Source organism: Cygnus atratus, chromosome 2 (genome assembly GCF_013377495.2).
Source record: "Cygnus atratus isolate AKBS03 ecotype Queensland, Australia chromosome 2, CAtr_DNAZoo_HiC_assembly, whole genome shotgun sequence".
NCBI classification, from domain to species: domain Eukaryota; kingdom Metazoa; phylum Chordata; class Aves; order Anseriformes; family Anatidae; genus Cygnus; species Cygnus atratus.
Genome location: NC_066363.1, coordinates 138,465,837 through 138,480,189, shown reverse-complemented (window position 1 = coordinate 138,480,189; position 14,353 = coordinate 138,465,837). Strand labels below are relative to the sequence as shown.

The 14,353-nt window shown below is 37.6% G+C and overlaps 1 protein-coding gene across 1 annotated transcript in view; it reads left to right on the top strand.

Annotated features, from left to right (window-relative positions):
• Positions 1-14,353, top strand: part of RGS22 (regulator of G protein signaling 22) — a 62,381-nt gene that overhangs the window by 23,132 nt on the left and 24,896 nt on the right. Inside the window, exons 7-13 of the mRNA XM_050708784.1 lie at positions 672-1,350; positions 1,876-2,037; positions 3,021-3,192; positions 4,823-4,962; positions 5,501-5,606; positions 7,495-7,620; positions 9,192-9,293. Coding sequence (XP_050564741.1) covers positions 672-1,350; positions 1,876-2,037; positions 3,021-3,192; positions 4,823-4,962; positions 5,501-5,606; positions 7,495-7,620; positions 9,192-9,293 — 1,487 coding nt within the window. The remainder of the gene's footprint in view (positions 1-671; positions 1,351-1,875; positions 2,038-3,020; positions 3,193-4,822; positions 4,963-5,500; positions 5,607-7,494; positions 7,621-9,191; positions 9,294-14,353) is intronic.

Genomic DNA, 14,353 nt, shown 5'->3' with positions numbered 1-14,353 from the left:
ACCAACCAACCAACAAACAAACATGGCTGGTCGTTGTTATGAACTTATCAGTTATAAAACATCTCTAAACAGAAAGGAGCTGTTTCTGGGTGGCAGACTGGACTGCAGGGTTGTTAAATGTTTCCAGAGTCCTTGACATAATCAAGGGCTTTGTTGTTCTCCTGTGTATGCCAAGAGTTTACGCAGCTGACAGAGGCACATTTGATGTTTTAGACACTTTGCAATAATTAAACAAAGACTTATCACTTACTAGCTTCCTTATGCCTAAAGAGAAAACAATCCTGCTACGAACTGTGATTTTGATCAAACCATGAGCAAATGCTCAGGGAAGAAGCCAGGCCCTGCAGCACAATAAGGTGGTTTACCAAATGCTGAGGATCTGTAATATTCAGCTGAGTAAACAGGACAGTTGACTCCAGAGGGAGTTGTTCCTGAATTCTGCTGTTCTGCTGGAATGCAATAGGGAATGAGTTTCTGAGTCATAGGGCTGAGTTTCTAGCCAGATAGCAAGAGCAGAAGCACCTCCACTGATACCTGCGCTGCAGTGCAACACGGTCTCATTGTTCTGCTGCTGCAGCACAGTATGAATAAGTTGCATTGGAAATGTTGATATGCAAGAGAACAGTCCTGAACCAAAAGTGTGTTCAATGATCTTTTCTGATTTAATGCAGAAGCAGGTTCCCTGTCTAAGGAATATCACCAATGGAGTTTCCTTTCCCCTTCAAGGACTGTGTCAGCAAAAGCTGGTGATATTAGGGAGAAATCCAGAGAGGCTGAGGAGCATTCTTCTGTGGCCATTGCTGAAACTCCTTCTCACACTCAGCTAATTTATGTAGACCAGAAACTGGAAAGTGCATCAAAAGAAGAAAGTGGACAGGAAAATGCAACTCTTCAGACACCAGAAGAAATCATCCCATCTTATACTCAATTTGTAATGGAGGAATCCATTTCAGAACTGGGCCACCAGCCAGCTGCCGAGATTGAGAGTGATGTGGATTTCCATAAACAGCCTAAAGTGTTTGCACACGAGTTAGCAAATAATGAAGTTGCATGTGGTACTGCAGAGCCACTCTTTTCCCAAAGTTTTTCTCCATTTACTGACTTAGACTCCATGAGAGATGTAAGAGAACAGGATACTGAAGAAGTGAGCTTAAGATCAAGTTCTGAAAGTGATGGGGCCGACAGTAGGGCTGCCTGGTGTATTAGCCACAAAACGTATGATGCTGGCAACAGAAATGAGTTTGAAAGATTCAATAAATTCATTAAAGGAACACTTGGGGAGAGGTATTGGTGTCTCTGGATGGATATTGAGAGACTAAAGGTTCTTAAGGACGCTACAAGGCAACAAAGGTATTTTCCATTATTTAACATTTATTCCTATTATTTTTTATACTTGTAACACAGATCAATGGAGGTTTTGAGATTTCAGAATAAATAATGTTTGAGTGGAATGGACACAATTAATCATGAGTATCCTGACAGGTAAGTCAGAAATGAGTCTGGTGAAGCTCATAAAGCAAAACTTACATGTGCTCAGAATCACCTTAGCATTGAGGCTTTGTTAGAAAGAAATTTGGAAAACAGAAAGCAACAGAGAGGCAAAAAGAATAAAAGAACTTAAAATCACAAGTGGGGCATTCTGTATGACAAACTGCTTTAGTGAAAGGCTCTACCAGATTCAGGTTGTCTATCCTAAGGCACTGTACATTTTTTCTTATACACAACCTGTCTTTAATTTGTGGAAAAATTGTTTTGGCTTCTGCCACTTGCAATTAGATACATTGCATGACAGCAGGTTAACCAGTAGAATGTACTGTACTTAGTTCTATACAGCATATGATACATGCTTATGTGACTATTTTTGTTTGACTCAAGGCAACTTGATAGGATGAAAAAATTCTATCTGCTGAGCAGTGGAGACTATTTCCTCACTTCTGAAGTGTTACTCAGACTTGATCTACTACGTGGAGATCAGTGGAATATAAAGCATTTAAGGCGGATTCAGCCTGAAGTAGTGAAACCTCTTCTTCTTTACTGGTATGAAAAAACGAACATGAACTAAGATCCTACTTTTTAACAAATCTCCCTTTTCTTTGATAAGCCTCCTAGGTTTATTTCTTCTCACTTATCCCATTGCAATTATAGGAAGTAATGTCACATAAATACTAGCAGATGTTGCCTCTCAGTTTTTAGTTGAGACTAAACTACACTGCAGTCTGTTGAGAAGACAGGTAGATCTGCCTTGCTGAACCTTTGTTATTTTACTGCCAGAGCATCTGAGCTACCTTGTGTATAGCTACCTTGGACACCATTCTAATAAACTTTGGCTGCAGGGTAGAGAAATCCCTGCAGGCGTAGAAGGTTAATTCTGTCCTAACCTATTCCCCATACTGCCCTTCTCAAGTTTCTGAGGATGCTCTGTGTATACATCTACGTGGAATTTGACCTTGAGACTTTACTGTTCAATGTCTGTTATACAAAATGCCTTTACATATTGACAGCTTAAGCAAGGATACAAATTCTAGCCTGCTTCCAAAACATTAGCTAGATTTTTGAAGGTCTTCTCTCCTCCCCAAGGAGTATCAACACATTGCAGGCAGAAACAAATACCTGCAGTTGTGTACTTTGCTGTGAAGCCTCATGAGAGCTGTGGTCTATGTCCTGTGACCTAAAATTCTTTCCTATTCTTTGCTGTAGGATGAATGTGGCATATACAGACTTATACAAAGGCAACTGTGTAATGAATGGTGCAGTATTTGGAACCTAAGTTAATGTATGTGTAGGTTGTTTTTAAATTTGTAAGAGTGCAATGTCTAAACATATCTTTAACTGATTTTCAGTTCTAGGTGCTTATAGTACCATATCTTGATACAGTAAACACCATCATGAAGAAAAAAGAAAGAAAGAAAAAACGAAAAAAAAAAGGAAAAAAAGCCAAATAGCCTAGTATTTCATGCTTTGGAAAAAATCTATTTATTAGTTTTTGTTTGTTTTTGTTTTTTCCTTTTCTTTTTCTTTAGGGGTCCCAGATTCTGTGTCACTCATTCAACAGCAATAGATACTGCCAGTGCAAAACTGAAGTTCTGGCACGCATGCCAGGAGAGACCAAGGGTAGACATTGATCCTTTCCCACAAATGGTATCATTGCTGCCATTGACACCTAAATCTTGCATTCCCAGGATGCTTCCTCAGGTAGGTAGTATCATGACATTTAGACCTTGTCCCATCAAAAAATAACAATAAAACTCCTTGAATTCAATGTAACAAGGATATCATACTTGCTTGTTAGGAAGTCAAGATTTAGCAAGCTTGTCTCTTCCAGATGGTTATATAGCAAAATACAGTATCATTTTACTACATTTTATGCAACAGGTCACTGTAAATTGAGCCAAACTTTCTTCTCAGTTATATCCTGGCTATTTTGTAAGTCTTTTGAATACACATTTTATTTTCATTCTTAGAATTAAAATACTAAAGTTCTAGCAGCATAGATTCTGCCCCTCAACCAGCCTTATCTTAATCAAGAGTAATTCCTACAAATTCACTGCAGTTACCCTCAATCTACTTTCATGTTTTTAAAAAGGGCAGAATTTCGCCCAGTTTCTATCACCACAGTCCTTCAATAATCTAGCTACACAGGACTTTTGTTTTCTACAGAGGGTCACGAACCATAGGACAGTGACCTGTCTTTTTCACAGCATGTAGCTTGCAGATGGCCAGTTCAGTTTTGACTCTGCTCTTCCCTGAAAGCCTCAGTTTGAGGGGTGATTGCAGTGAAAGCAGCAGGTTTTCAGCAATGTTGTGTTAAGACTCTGGACAGAAGGTAGTTGGAGAATGTGACTCTAGAGTGTGTTTCCAGTATCAGGAACTGGATGGTCTATGCCACAGATCTGTTCACACATACCTCTGTTACTTTCAAGTGGATAGTTTTAGACTACAATTATAATGCATGTTTTCAAAAAGCTAATTCATAGGGATAATGGAGGAAAAACAGCGGGACAGATTTCCTTTTCAGAAGCAGCTGAGCTCAGGATGAGATTCCCACTGAGCACAGCAGGAATGGGCCAGAAGCAACTGCTTCTTACAGAGACCAGCTCTGGCTTCACAAGGTGTGCTAATGACCCAGGACTAGCTGTAGGTCATGGAGACAGGATCCTAACTCTGCAGGCTTTCCAGCCCCTGTTGAGTTCAATGCTTGAAGAAAACTATGACCTGGCACCCATGACTCTTACAGAATCAGCTGACTTCTTGCTGCTGTTTTTGCTGTGAGAAAACTGGATTTCTGAATCTTCTATATCCACTGTGCTTGCCAGAGCTTAGAAAAAGCAGTAACTCAGGCTGAATTTCTGAGAGCACTCTGAGTACAACTGGCATCTCCAAAAAGTCATAGCATGATTTTGTTCAGAATAAGTAAGTGAAGGTGTGGCAGAATGCACCCTTTCTCTCTTAGTCTGAGTGACTATATCTGTCTTACAGCCCTGATTTACAGAGAGCTACTCAAGGTGTCCTTGAGATTCTCAAGATTCACAAAGCATGCTTTTCACCTGACATCCTCTGTAATTCTATGCAGAGTGTGTGTAACATATTTCTACCTGTTAAAAATGTAATTTCTAAGCTATCATAGTTATTAAAGTGTCCTGAAAAATCTTGAAAGATATACAGAGAAGTTTTTTTGCTATTTCCAGTTTTACATATTGTGATTAATAAGGAACAATGGTCCTGAAAACCTTTTAATGCTTTTGAGTAGTTAATGAGAACATGTTAAGAAAATGCAAAGGTGGAAAATAACCTAATTGCCCTATTTTTCTGCTGTGTCTTTTAGAGAAGTAGAACCAGCACACCAACAACATTTTTGAAACTAGCCACACCAAATTTCTCTTTGAAGAGTTCATCAAGGTTATCACCTATTTTGTCATCACGTCAAAGCCCCCAAAGGGATGACTTTTCTAGCAGTAGAAAGTGGTAAGCACAAAAGGACTTCAAAAAGTACACAAAAGTACATCTTTCTCCACACCAATATACCTCAAACATTTATGAAAGGCTTTTAGATCCTACTCTTTTCATGAATACTTATCTTAATACAGTATTCTGCTTAGTGAAGCACATTTATGCTATAGATTGCTTGCATGGAGAACTTCTTCCTGGTTGATTAGTTATTCATTTGTTTGTGCCACAACACAAAAGGGGTTATTTCTCCAAATACAAGTTTTTTACTCTTTCATGTAACCATTAATATTCTCTACATACATTTACGTTCTTTAAACCCACCTCAAGCATTTGGCCTCAAAGATATATTGTGTCAGTTATTTCCACAGGGTCACATGTATTTCTTTACATTTTTTACATTCGCTGTAAGTTTGAACTACATTTACTTTTTCTCTACTGCTTGCTATGTTGTTTTACCAGTCTGATGTCCTTTCTTAGTTGTTTATTTCATTGACAGTCTTAGTTTTTTTCTTAGATAGGTATTAAATTTTTTTTTGTGTGTGTGTGGATTCAGGTCAAAGTCAGTGAGCAGGGACATGATACCTTCCATAACTTTGGATGACTCTACAGAAATGCAATACCAGGCTCGTAGAAAGTATACCTATGCTGAGTTGCTCCCAGTAAGTAGTACCTGAAAATTTTAGTTGTCTTGAATCATGGGTTAAAATATTTTATTCTGTAGTATTAAAGGGGAAGTAGGCAATGATGGGGGAAATGGATTTGATTATGTGAATGTCAATGCCTTATGCAGAGGTATAATTAGAATGTCAGCATTTTGTGTGTGGTATCTGTCACCTATTTGATAGGAAATCATGGCACATACAGAGGTTTATTTTCACTAGAAAGTGTTGATCTTCTCCATGGTGACCATGTGTTCAGTAGGCTATTATGGAAAACTCACTGGATAAATGCTTCAGTGGAATCATTACCTAGGAAAGTGTATCAGACTTAAAGTGTAACTGAGAACTGAATCTGGCATAGGAAGTCATTAAAATAGTAAAATTCGTAAGGGGAAAATATTTCAGTTGTAAAAGTCATCTTTATTGCTTGCGTTCTTTGTTCTTCTGTTTGTTGAATTATTGCCTCCTAAGCAAGCCCTCAGTCCAGCAAGCCTCAGGAGGGACAGACTGCCCAGAAGAACCTTCTCTTAATGACTACTAAAATGCTGACAAATCAAGCAATTTGAGATGTCCAGATTTAGCAATTTAAAACATATCTAAAACTTTAATGTTTGTGGAATGTTCACAAAGCAGCTTGCTGTTTCACGGAGGTACCGATACCCATGGCCTCACAACTAAAAAACTTATGTTATGAAATCTGGGCCTGTTTACATATGCATGGAATTAGTTGATCAGTTGAGCACATGATTATTTGCTTTTCACACCAAAATCATACTTTGTTTATTACTTCACTGCATTCTTTTTATTTCTTTGTTAATTTTGACTGAAGAAAAGCTTTGTCTTTGCAATTAGGGACATTTACATTCAGAAACTCACATTCAGGAAATGTTTACATCATGAACTATTAGTTTTTACACACCTTCATCGTGCAGGGTTTCTCTCTGGCTGAGGGAAGGAAAATTCTATCTGTTTACACTTGTAAGGCTAGACTGGAACCTACAGTCAGGACCCCACAATTTGCTATCACAAATACAATGTAAAGGGGAATGCAGGGATCCACAATTTAACTTCATACTGGGGAGTGGGATCTTCCTACTCTGCTTCAGAAGCCTTGCTTCCTCCTGCCCTTTTCCGTCCCTGTTACTGCTTGGAAAGAAGCTGGCTGCCAGCCACAAGACTCATTTACTTTCACCTTTTCTATCAGAGGTGGCAGGCCAGCCAAAGTTTCTCTTTTGTGATCATCAGAAGCTAATGTACTAGTTTGTAACCTCCTCTGGCTTCTCTGTGAGCATTGGCAAAATGGATGTATTCCTCCTCAAATGCCCTGGGAGCTAGCAGCTGTAAAGGGTATGGATTTCCTCCCTTAAAATATTCATGATTTTGCTGCTGATGTTGGTGGCATACCTCCAACAGACATATTTTATTCCATGGAAATTAACCACTATGAGGTTTGACCAATAATATCACTTGGTAACTTCTGTTAGTACAAAACACAGTAGCCTGAGCTGAGACAGCTTTTGACAGCTAAGTGATATAGTTTAGTATCACTAGAATTCCCTGGATTCAGTGCTAAAGAGTCAATGACAGAATTAAGGCCAAGTTTCTTTTCCTATTTCAAGGAACCACCTATGGGATACTATGGTCATTTTGCTACTCTGCGCACCTTAAGTCATCAAATTTACTCCACAGGACATGAATATTTAGTAGGAAAATTGTAAAGAGAGCTATGATCAATTGCATATGTAATAGAAAATGGAGTCTGGTTTCTTGGGATGAATGTACTAATTGAACACACTGCATGGCCCTCCATTGCAAAGTACTGACATTTAAAAATAATGAAAGCCTGTTATTCCTTGTTGTATAACTATATATATTTTTTTTTGTCCAGGGGAAAAGTGCTGCTGGCAGTGCTGTCTTAGGGAGATCAATAATGGAAAGCATGCTGCAGTCTCTTTATTTGGAAAGCAGAGCAGGCTACTACTTCACACACTTCTGTGAGAAGTCAGGGAATAAGGTATGAGCATTTTCCTACCCTGTGATAATTTAGTCCATAATTGACTGAATGCCAAGTTATAGAGGGCAGCCAGACTGAAAAAAAAAAAAAAGAAAAATTGGAGAAAGAAAGATTGATGACTGGATGAATTATTACTTGTGAGACTACAATCCCTCAACAACAATAAACTGTTCATATGTATATTCAAACTAATGACAGGTCTTAACCAAGCTGACAGATCCTAACTGTCTCAAACCTATTGGAAATCTGAATGTACCATCAGGAATAAAAAAAAAAGACTAGTCATTTTTAAAAACCAGCCTTCAACTTGGCAGAAAAAATAAGATCTTAACCCACAAAAACATTTTTTATAAAGATGGAAAATCCGCTATGCTATTACTCATGATAATCTGTCTCATTCTTGCTTGTTGGGTTAGTGATGTCCAAACTCTCCAATGTTTTAAAAACGTTCTTCTACTTCCATGAAGCTTCTTGGATTTCTGAGAAACATAACACTGTTTCTTCCCTGCAGTCAGTAAAGTCATCATTCATTGCTGGGTGTAAATTGAAGATTGGTTGGAACAATTTATTGATCTGAGTCAGTGTTTAGTGGCATTTGAGGAACATTGAGTCTTTAGGGGAGACTTGAATACGGTCAAGATGGACATCTGTTTCACCGCTAGCACAACCCAGAATCGAGCAGCAGTAGCTAGAAATGCCTTTGGCTACTAGAAGGAAAAAGTCAACATTTTCAAAGCTAAATACCTTCAACTAAAAATGTTAAATGTGTATAGATAGAATCTAAGTAAAAGTAACTCATTTTTCACGGGAGATAGGCACCAACCCATATATCCTCTAGTATATGCAGGTGCCAAACGCCTTTGAAAATTATTTCCTTAAGGTCTTGTCTAAAACTGTGGAACCTATTTCATTTATATGCCAGGTTTGGCAGGCTAAAATTTGTGGAAAAAAGTTTCCTGCCCCTATCTGTTTGAAACACATCCATTATTGTCCAATGATGGCGGTTTCAGGGTATTTTTCAGATCCAAACACCATAATTAAAGCGAGGATTTGGGGAAAGATTTAGACTCCTTTTTCTAAAAGATAATTTGGCGTTTGTTTGAATTTATGAACTGGTTCCAAGACTCTACGCCTCAGAAATTCATGTAACAAAAATGCAATGATAGTCACAGTAACATATATCAAGCACACAATATTTAATTGTTTTGGTTATTGCTGCAAAATGCTATTTCACTGTGGCACAAATTCTGCATGTCCATTATCAGCGTTTCTTCTTAAGTGCTGGCTTTATGCCACTGAAATGTGGTTACTCTTCAAATGTTAACTACAATGTTAACAATTTTAATGGCCAATTATGCATAAAGGATACAATAAAAGATATAGTATCACAGTGACGATGCCATTAAATATGTTGTCCTTCTGCCAGTATGCAACAGAAGATTAAATCCATCTTAAATTGAGCTTGATTTATGATGACCCCAAGGAGCTAAATAATTACTTGCATTGGAAACTCAACCTTCTATAAATGCCTGATATTTGGGTAGTAATAACTTAGTTTTTTTCATCTCTAGTTGTGGAAGAACAGTGTGTACTTTTGGGCTGACCTACAGGCTTATCATCAGCTTTTCTACCAAGAAACTCTTCATCCCTTTAAAATATGCAAGCAAGCTCAAGTAAGTTGTAAATAATGTATTTTTTCTTCACAAATACATTTGTTCATCCCCTTCATAAATGCTTTTGTTCAGTGTAAAGACTGAAAAGAAGATAGAAAAGTTTCCAAATCTTGACAACTCACACCAAAGTATATCTGGTTTGTGGACAATAAAAGAAGCTCTTTGGCTTGCTTCCACAGAATTTCTTGATTTAAATGTTAAACATGCATAGTTTCATTTCTAGGCTCTGTTGTCTGTTCCCAGTTTTATCTATTATACTCACTTTACCAAATCTCCCCTTTGCTACTCTACATCGTATTTGGAAACCTCCTGTTTAGTATTAACGTCTGTGATAACATTTTTTTATAAATCATCTAATTGTGTTTTACCTTTCTTTCCATATCCTGTGTGGGTTAAAATTGCAGGTCTCACAGTCCAGGCCTCAGATAATGACCTTAAGTCATGAAAATGGATCTTTCAATTGTCAGTCCTGATTTTCCTTTTCTGGTTGTCAGGGCATTGTTATACTCTTTACATAAGCATCTCCTCCACTCCCAGATTTGATCTTTAGACCCTTATTTACTGTCAAGCAGAATGCATGTTTCCTATAAACAAGTATTCTTAACAGAATATGCACTTTAAGACAGGGAATAAAACAAAACTAAGCTGGTTCACCCCAGGCCATGGGTACTAATAGCTCTTACTGACTGCAAAATAGTCTGATACTGTCAGGGAAGGAGGCTACAGCAGTGAGATATTGTGAGAAGGATTCCAAACAACTTTTAACATCATTTTGTGAAACTTCAGTCTGTTTTCCCTCTGTAAACCTTGTGTAGGAGTATATTCTATCTGCATATTTGAATATACGCTGTAATAGAGCAAAACTACTTCAGAGGTTGTTGGAACAAATATCTCTGGGGAGCAGTGGAGAATAATCTCATTGTATGGCTTACGCTATTGAGCATCTTGAATTTGTCTTCTCTTCTAACTTGGGAGTTTTACTGGGGCAAATGACACAATGTTGCATATTTGTACAGATTTTTCACTAGAATCAGTGTTAATTGTGTGGAAACTCTAAGCAGAGGCTGAAACTTGGACTCCCTCTCCCTGTTGCATACTGGCTAACCTGAAGCACTACCTTGTTTATTTTTTTTTCCCCCTCTAGCTCTACTGATGGCATTCCTAAGGCTGACCATCTCCCATATCTGCATGGGTTTGTGGCTAGGGACCTAGTTCACAACAGGCGTGTTAGCTATCTGCCTCTCCTGGAGTCCTTCTCCAGAACTCTCACCTATCAAAGAAGCTGCACAAGCATGTTGGACAGCGTGGACGTTTTGTCCCTATCCTTTTAACTTTGTAGCTGAGTCTCTGAAGTTGCGGTATACTTAACTAGATAATCTTTTGGGAAACTTGATAGGGATTGTTACTCTGAGAAATGTCAAGATGTGGGAGATTCACAAGCAGATTGGATAAATCCCTTTTTCCATTAGGCAAAGATATACTGACCCAAATTTACTGTGTCAATTGTGGGCACAGTTAGCTTGTTTAATCAGAGAGTTAGGAGTATAGCAGTGGCACTCTGTGTAAAGTCAAAAACATGAGAAATTTCTTCTTCTTTTAAAAAAATATTTATTTAATTATTTAACCTACTGTATCTAGTCTGTGTCTTGATCTTCTTGTATATTTTTTGTAGGCCAATTTTAGGTTATGGTCTATGATGGTCTTAGGTTAAGATGATTCAGTTTTTAATTCAGTTTAATTTCACGCCAGTCTCCTCTCTTTTTGGTATGGTTGCATGGTTGAAAATTAAGGCTCAGGTCTTTTTTATTTTTCTTCTCTTATTTCCAGTGCCGGCCTGGTGGTGACAGCAGAACATCGCACAATTTGTGTTACTAGGCAATTGCAAAGAGCTACATTCACATAGCCATTAAAGTAAATACATCAAAACGAAATATGCGAAACTGTTCCATTAGCATAACTAACAGCTGAAATGTAACATAACAAATCAACACATGTGCTGCAACATTTGGTATCATTCTCAAGCTTGCCTTTTAAGGCTGCACAAAAATTATTCTTGTTTTCATTGGAACACTGTTAAGAGTCAAGCTGCATCCAATCTACAGGGTCTGCTTATGGAAAAGATGCTCTCCCAGATTCTGTGCTCACCTTTGGCACAATAAGATAGTCATACCAAATACTCCTAAGAGAATGTGGATCAGATTCTAACAGCACATCATCCTATGTATTTTACTATTTATTACAGAAAGAGACATCCAGAGTATTCTGCATGTGTTCTGCCTGCTTCCTGTTAGGAACAAGAGCAAACCTGGATTGCTGTGTGTCTGCTACTTATTGTTTCATTTGTTAGGTATTTTTATCTAGCTTTATGATAGAGAAGCACATTCATTCAGGGGGGTGTATATTCATTCATTCAGGGAAAACAAAACAAAACAAAACAAAACACCAACATAGAATGAGGATGAAATCTGATACATAAGAAAAATGATGGGTACTGGTAATCATCCAGGAACTTATGTGGTTATTCACTATAACCATGCACGCAGGAGTGTAAAATAAATTGGGAAAGAAAAACAATAAAGAACCAGATGTATCCTTTGAAAAAAAATTGTTACTTAGAGTTGGAAAGTTTAATTATTGGAAGTACAATATTTTAACACTAAAATCGGCTTAGATAGAGGAAGTTTTCATTACTGTAAAGTTCTAGGGTCAGATGCAAGATTTATGTTAATGGAAAGTGATGATGGGGGTTAAGGCAGTGCAGCCTTTCCATTTAAGGCCAGACAGCACATTGAATTCTTCCTGTCATGTAATTCTGTCAAGCAGCTGCACAAGCCCCTCATTTAGATCAGCGCAATATCCACACCAAAGAGCAGCACTATGAAGCACTTGGACTTAAATTTTTGGTGTGTTTCTTGCTTCACTCTAGTCATTCTGAGATTACTTACCAAAGCTGCCTCATCTGAGGTGAATTCACAAAAAAAAAACAAGGCCTGAACAATCCCTGATTTGAAAATTAATAAATGAGGCCAAAATCTTAATCTGAATTTCCTGAACATTTCATATTTTCAGATTTGTGCCATCATAATTAATGTCAAGATGCAAACTCTGATCAAAATTCCAGATCAGGGTTTTGGGTTGGATCCATCACTTCTTCTAATGCACTTATAGGAAAATGTATAGCTGGCAGGTAGGAAAGTTCTCTGTGTTTTACAAAAGAAACAAAACAGCGAGTAAATGAAGCATGATGTGCACTTGATGTACCATGCCTAAGATTTTTGTTTGAGTTTTATATCAACTTCAAATTCATATGTCATTTTTTTTCTGTTGATCCTTTAGGACATTGGCCAATACCACAGTTTCACTGTTCCACTGAGACTGAGAAAACCACACAATTTCCATGACATAGGAATCTAAAAAGGCTATGACTATTCCATTTAAAAGGACAAAAACCTTTTTTTTTTTTCCTTTATGTCTTGTTAATTTCATTGCCCAGTGTTGAAGGCTGTGTACACAGAATTTTTTTTCTCTTTTCTGACATGTCTAGAACTCCTAGCAGTTGGTCTTCCCGCAGTCCTTGCACTGAAATCAGCACAGACCTACAGATGTGCCTGAACCCTCAGCAAGGGGCAGAGGAATGAAAGCTCCTTCTTTCTCTCGCCATTTGCAAGTGCATGCAGTCAATTTGTTGCTTTGTGATGTTATGTTTTTACTTGCTGGGTCAAATCCCATAGCAATGGATTCTTACAAGGATTAAAGCAAAAAGATGGCATCACACCAAATTGTCAGACAGTGTGAATCTGCATCCTTCAAAGGTAAAGAGGCTGTACTGATTACAGCACTGAGGGTCTGGTTCTTCAAGTTCAGAAACGTGCACACCTATTGCTGGCTTAACCACCTCTAAATTTCTGCTTCACATGTATTACCAGCCCTAACAATTGTTTATAGGAAAAAAAAAAAAGTCTTTCTTTATTATACACTAATTTTGCAGATGAAATTAAACATGGTTAGAGTTCTGCAGGTAGAGTAGTCTGCAAAGGCAGTCCCTAATACAGCAAAACATTACAACAGTGTTTATGTGAGCAGATTGCCAATAGGTTTTGGCCTATTTAAAATTTTAGAAATCTGGGCAATTTCTGACCCTGTAGGTAGATATTTTTTGTCATCTCGAAAGAATAATGGTAAAAATATTTAAGTTAACATTTCATACAAAATCATGAGGGAATGAAGAACAGCACCCAGTAAGTTTTTTGTTGTTGTTTTTATTTTTATTTTTATTTTTATTTTATTCTTAAAACTTTACTAAAAATGACCAGCCATTTAAGGAATGAGGCTAAATGTGTGTGAAAATATTGAGGACCTATTTTGGCCCCTTTCACCTGTTTGCAGGTTCCTTGTGTGGTTTTATGAGTCATGACAGGTGGACCAATGTAGCCCTAATGATGAATAAAATAGTTAACCTCTCTTTGAAAAATCTACTTCTAAAGATATCACATCTTTCTATCATTGGGCTGTTCCTTTCTAATTTGTTTATTTTACATGTTACATGGTTTGGATCAGACTAGAATATGATATAACTGGAACTTTAATAGTTTTCAGGTTCTTCAAAGTAACGTCTAAGACTTGAAGTCACTGTGAATCTAATTAATGCTGTCCCTGTTAAATTTCAATTTATTTGGGGATTTGCTGAGAAGGGTATAAGTTAGGATAAATGTGATCTTGTTCTTTAGCTAGGACTCTACTTGTGAACGTACTAGTTCCTTGGCCATACCCTTACACCTGTGGCCCTATACTGCACTGATAAGGTGGTCCATAATAGCTACAAACAAGGTGGCCCAAAAAGGTGGTGATAAGGTGGTCCAAAATAGCTACAGTCTTTGTTTTCAGTGATTCCATCTACATAGAAAGGGGGCGAAATCCTGCAGAAACAGTAAATATACTAATCACAAGTTCTAACTGGAGGATGTCAGCTATCGTAGCTCTGTATTCCTCAATAACCTGATATCATGAAAGTCTAGAGGGTATGTTTCAAATTGTTAAGGTCCAAAAGAATAGAGATGTAG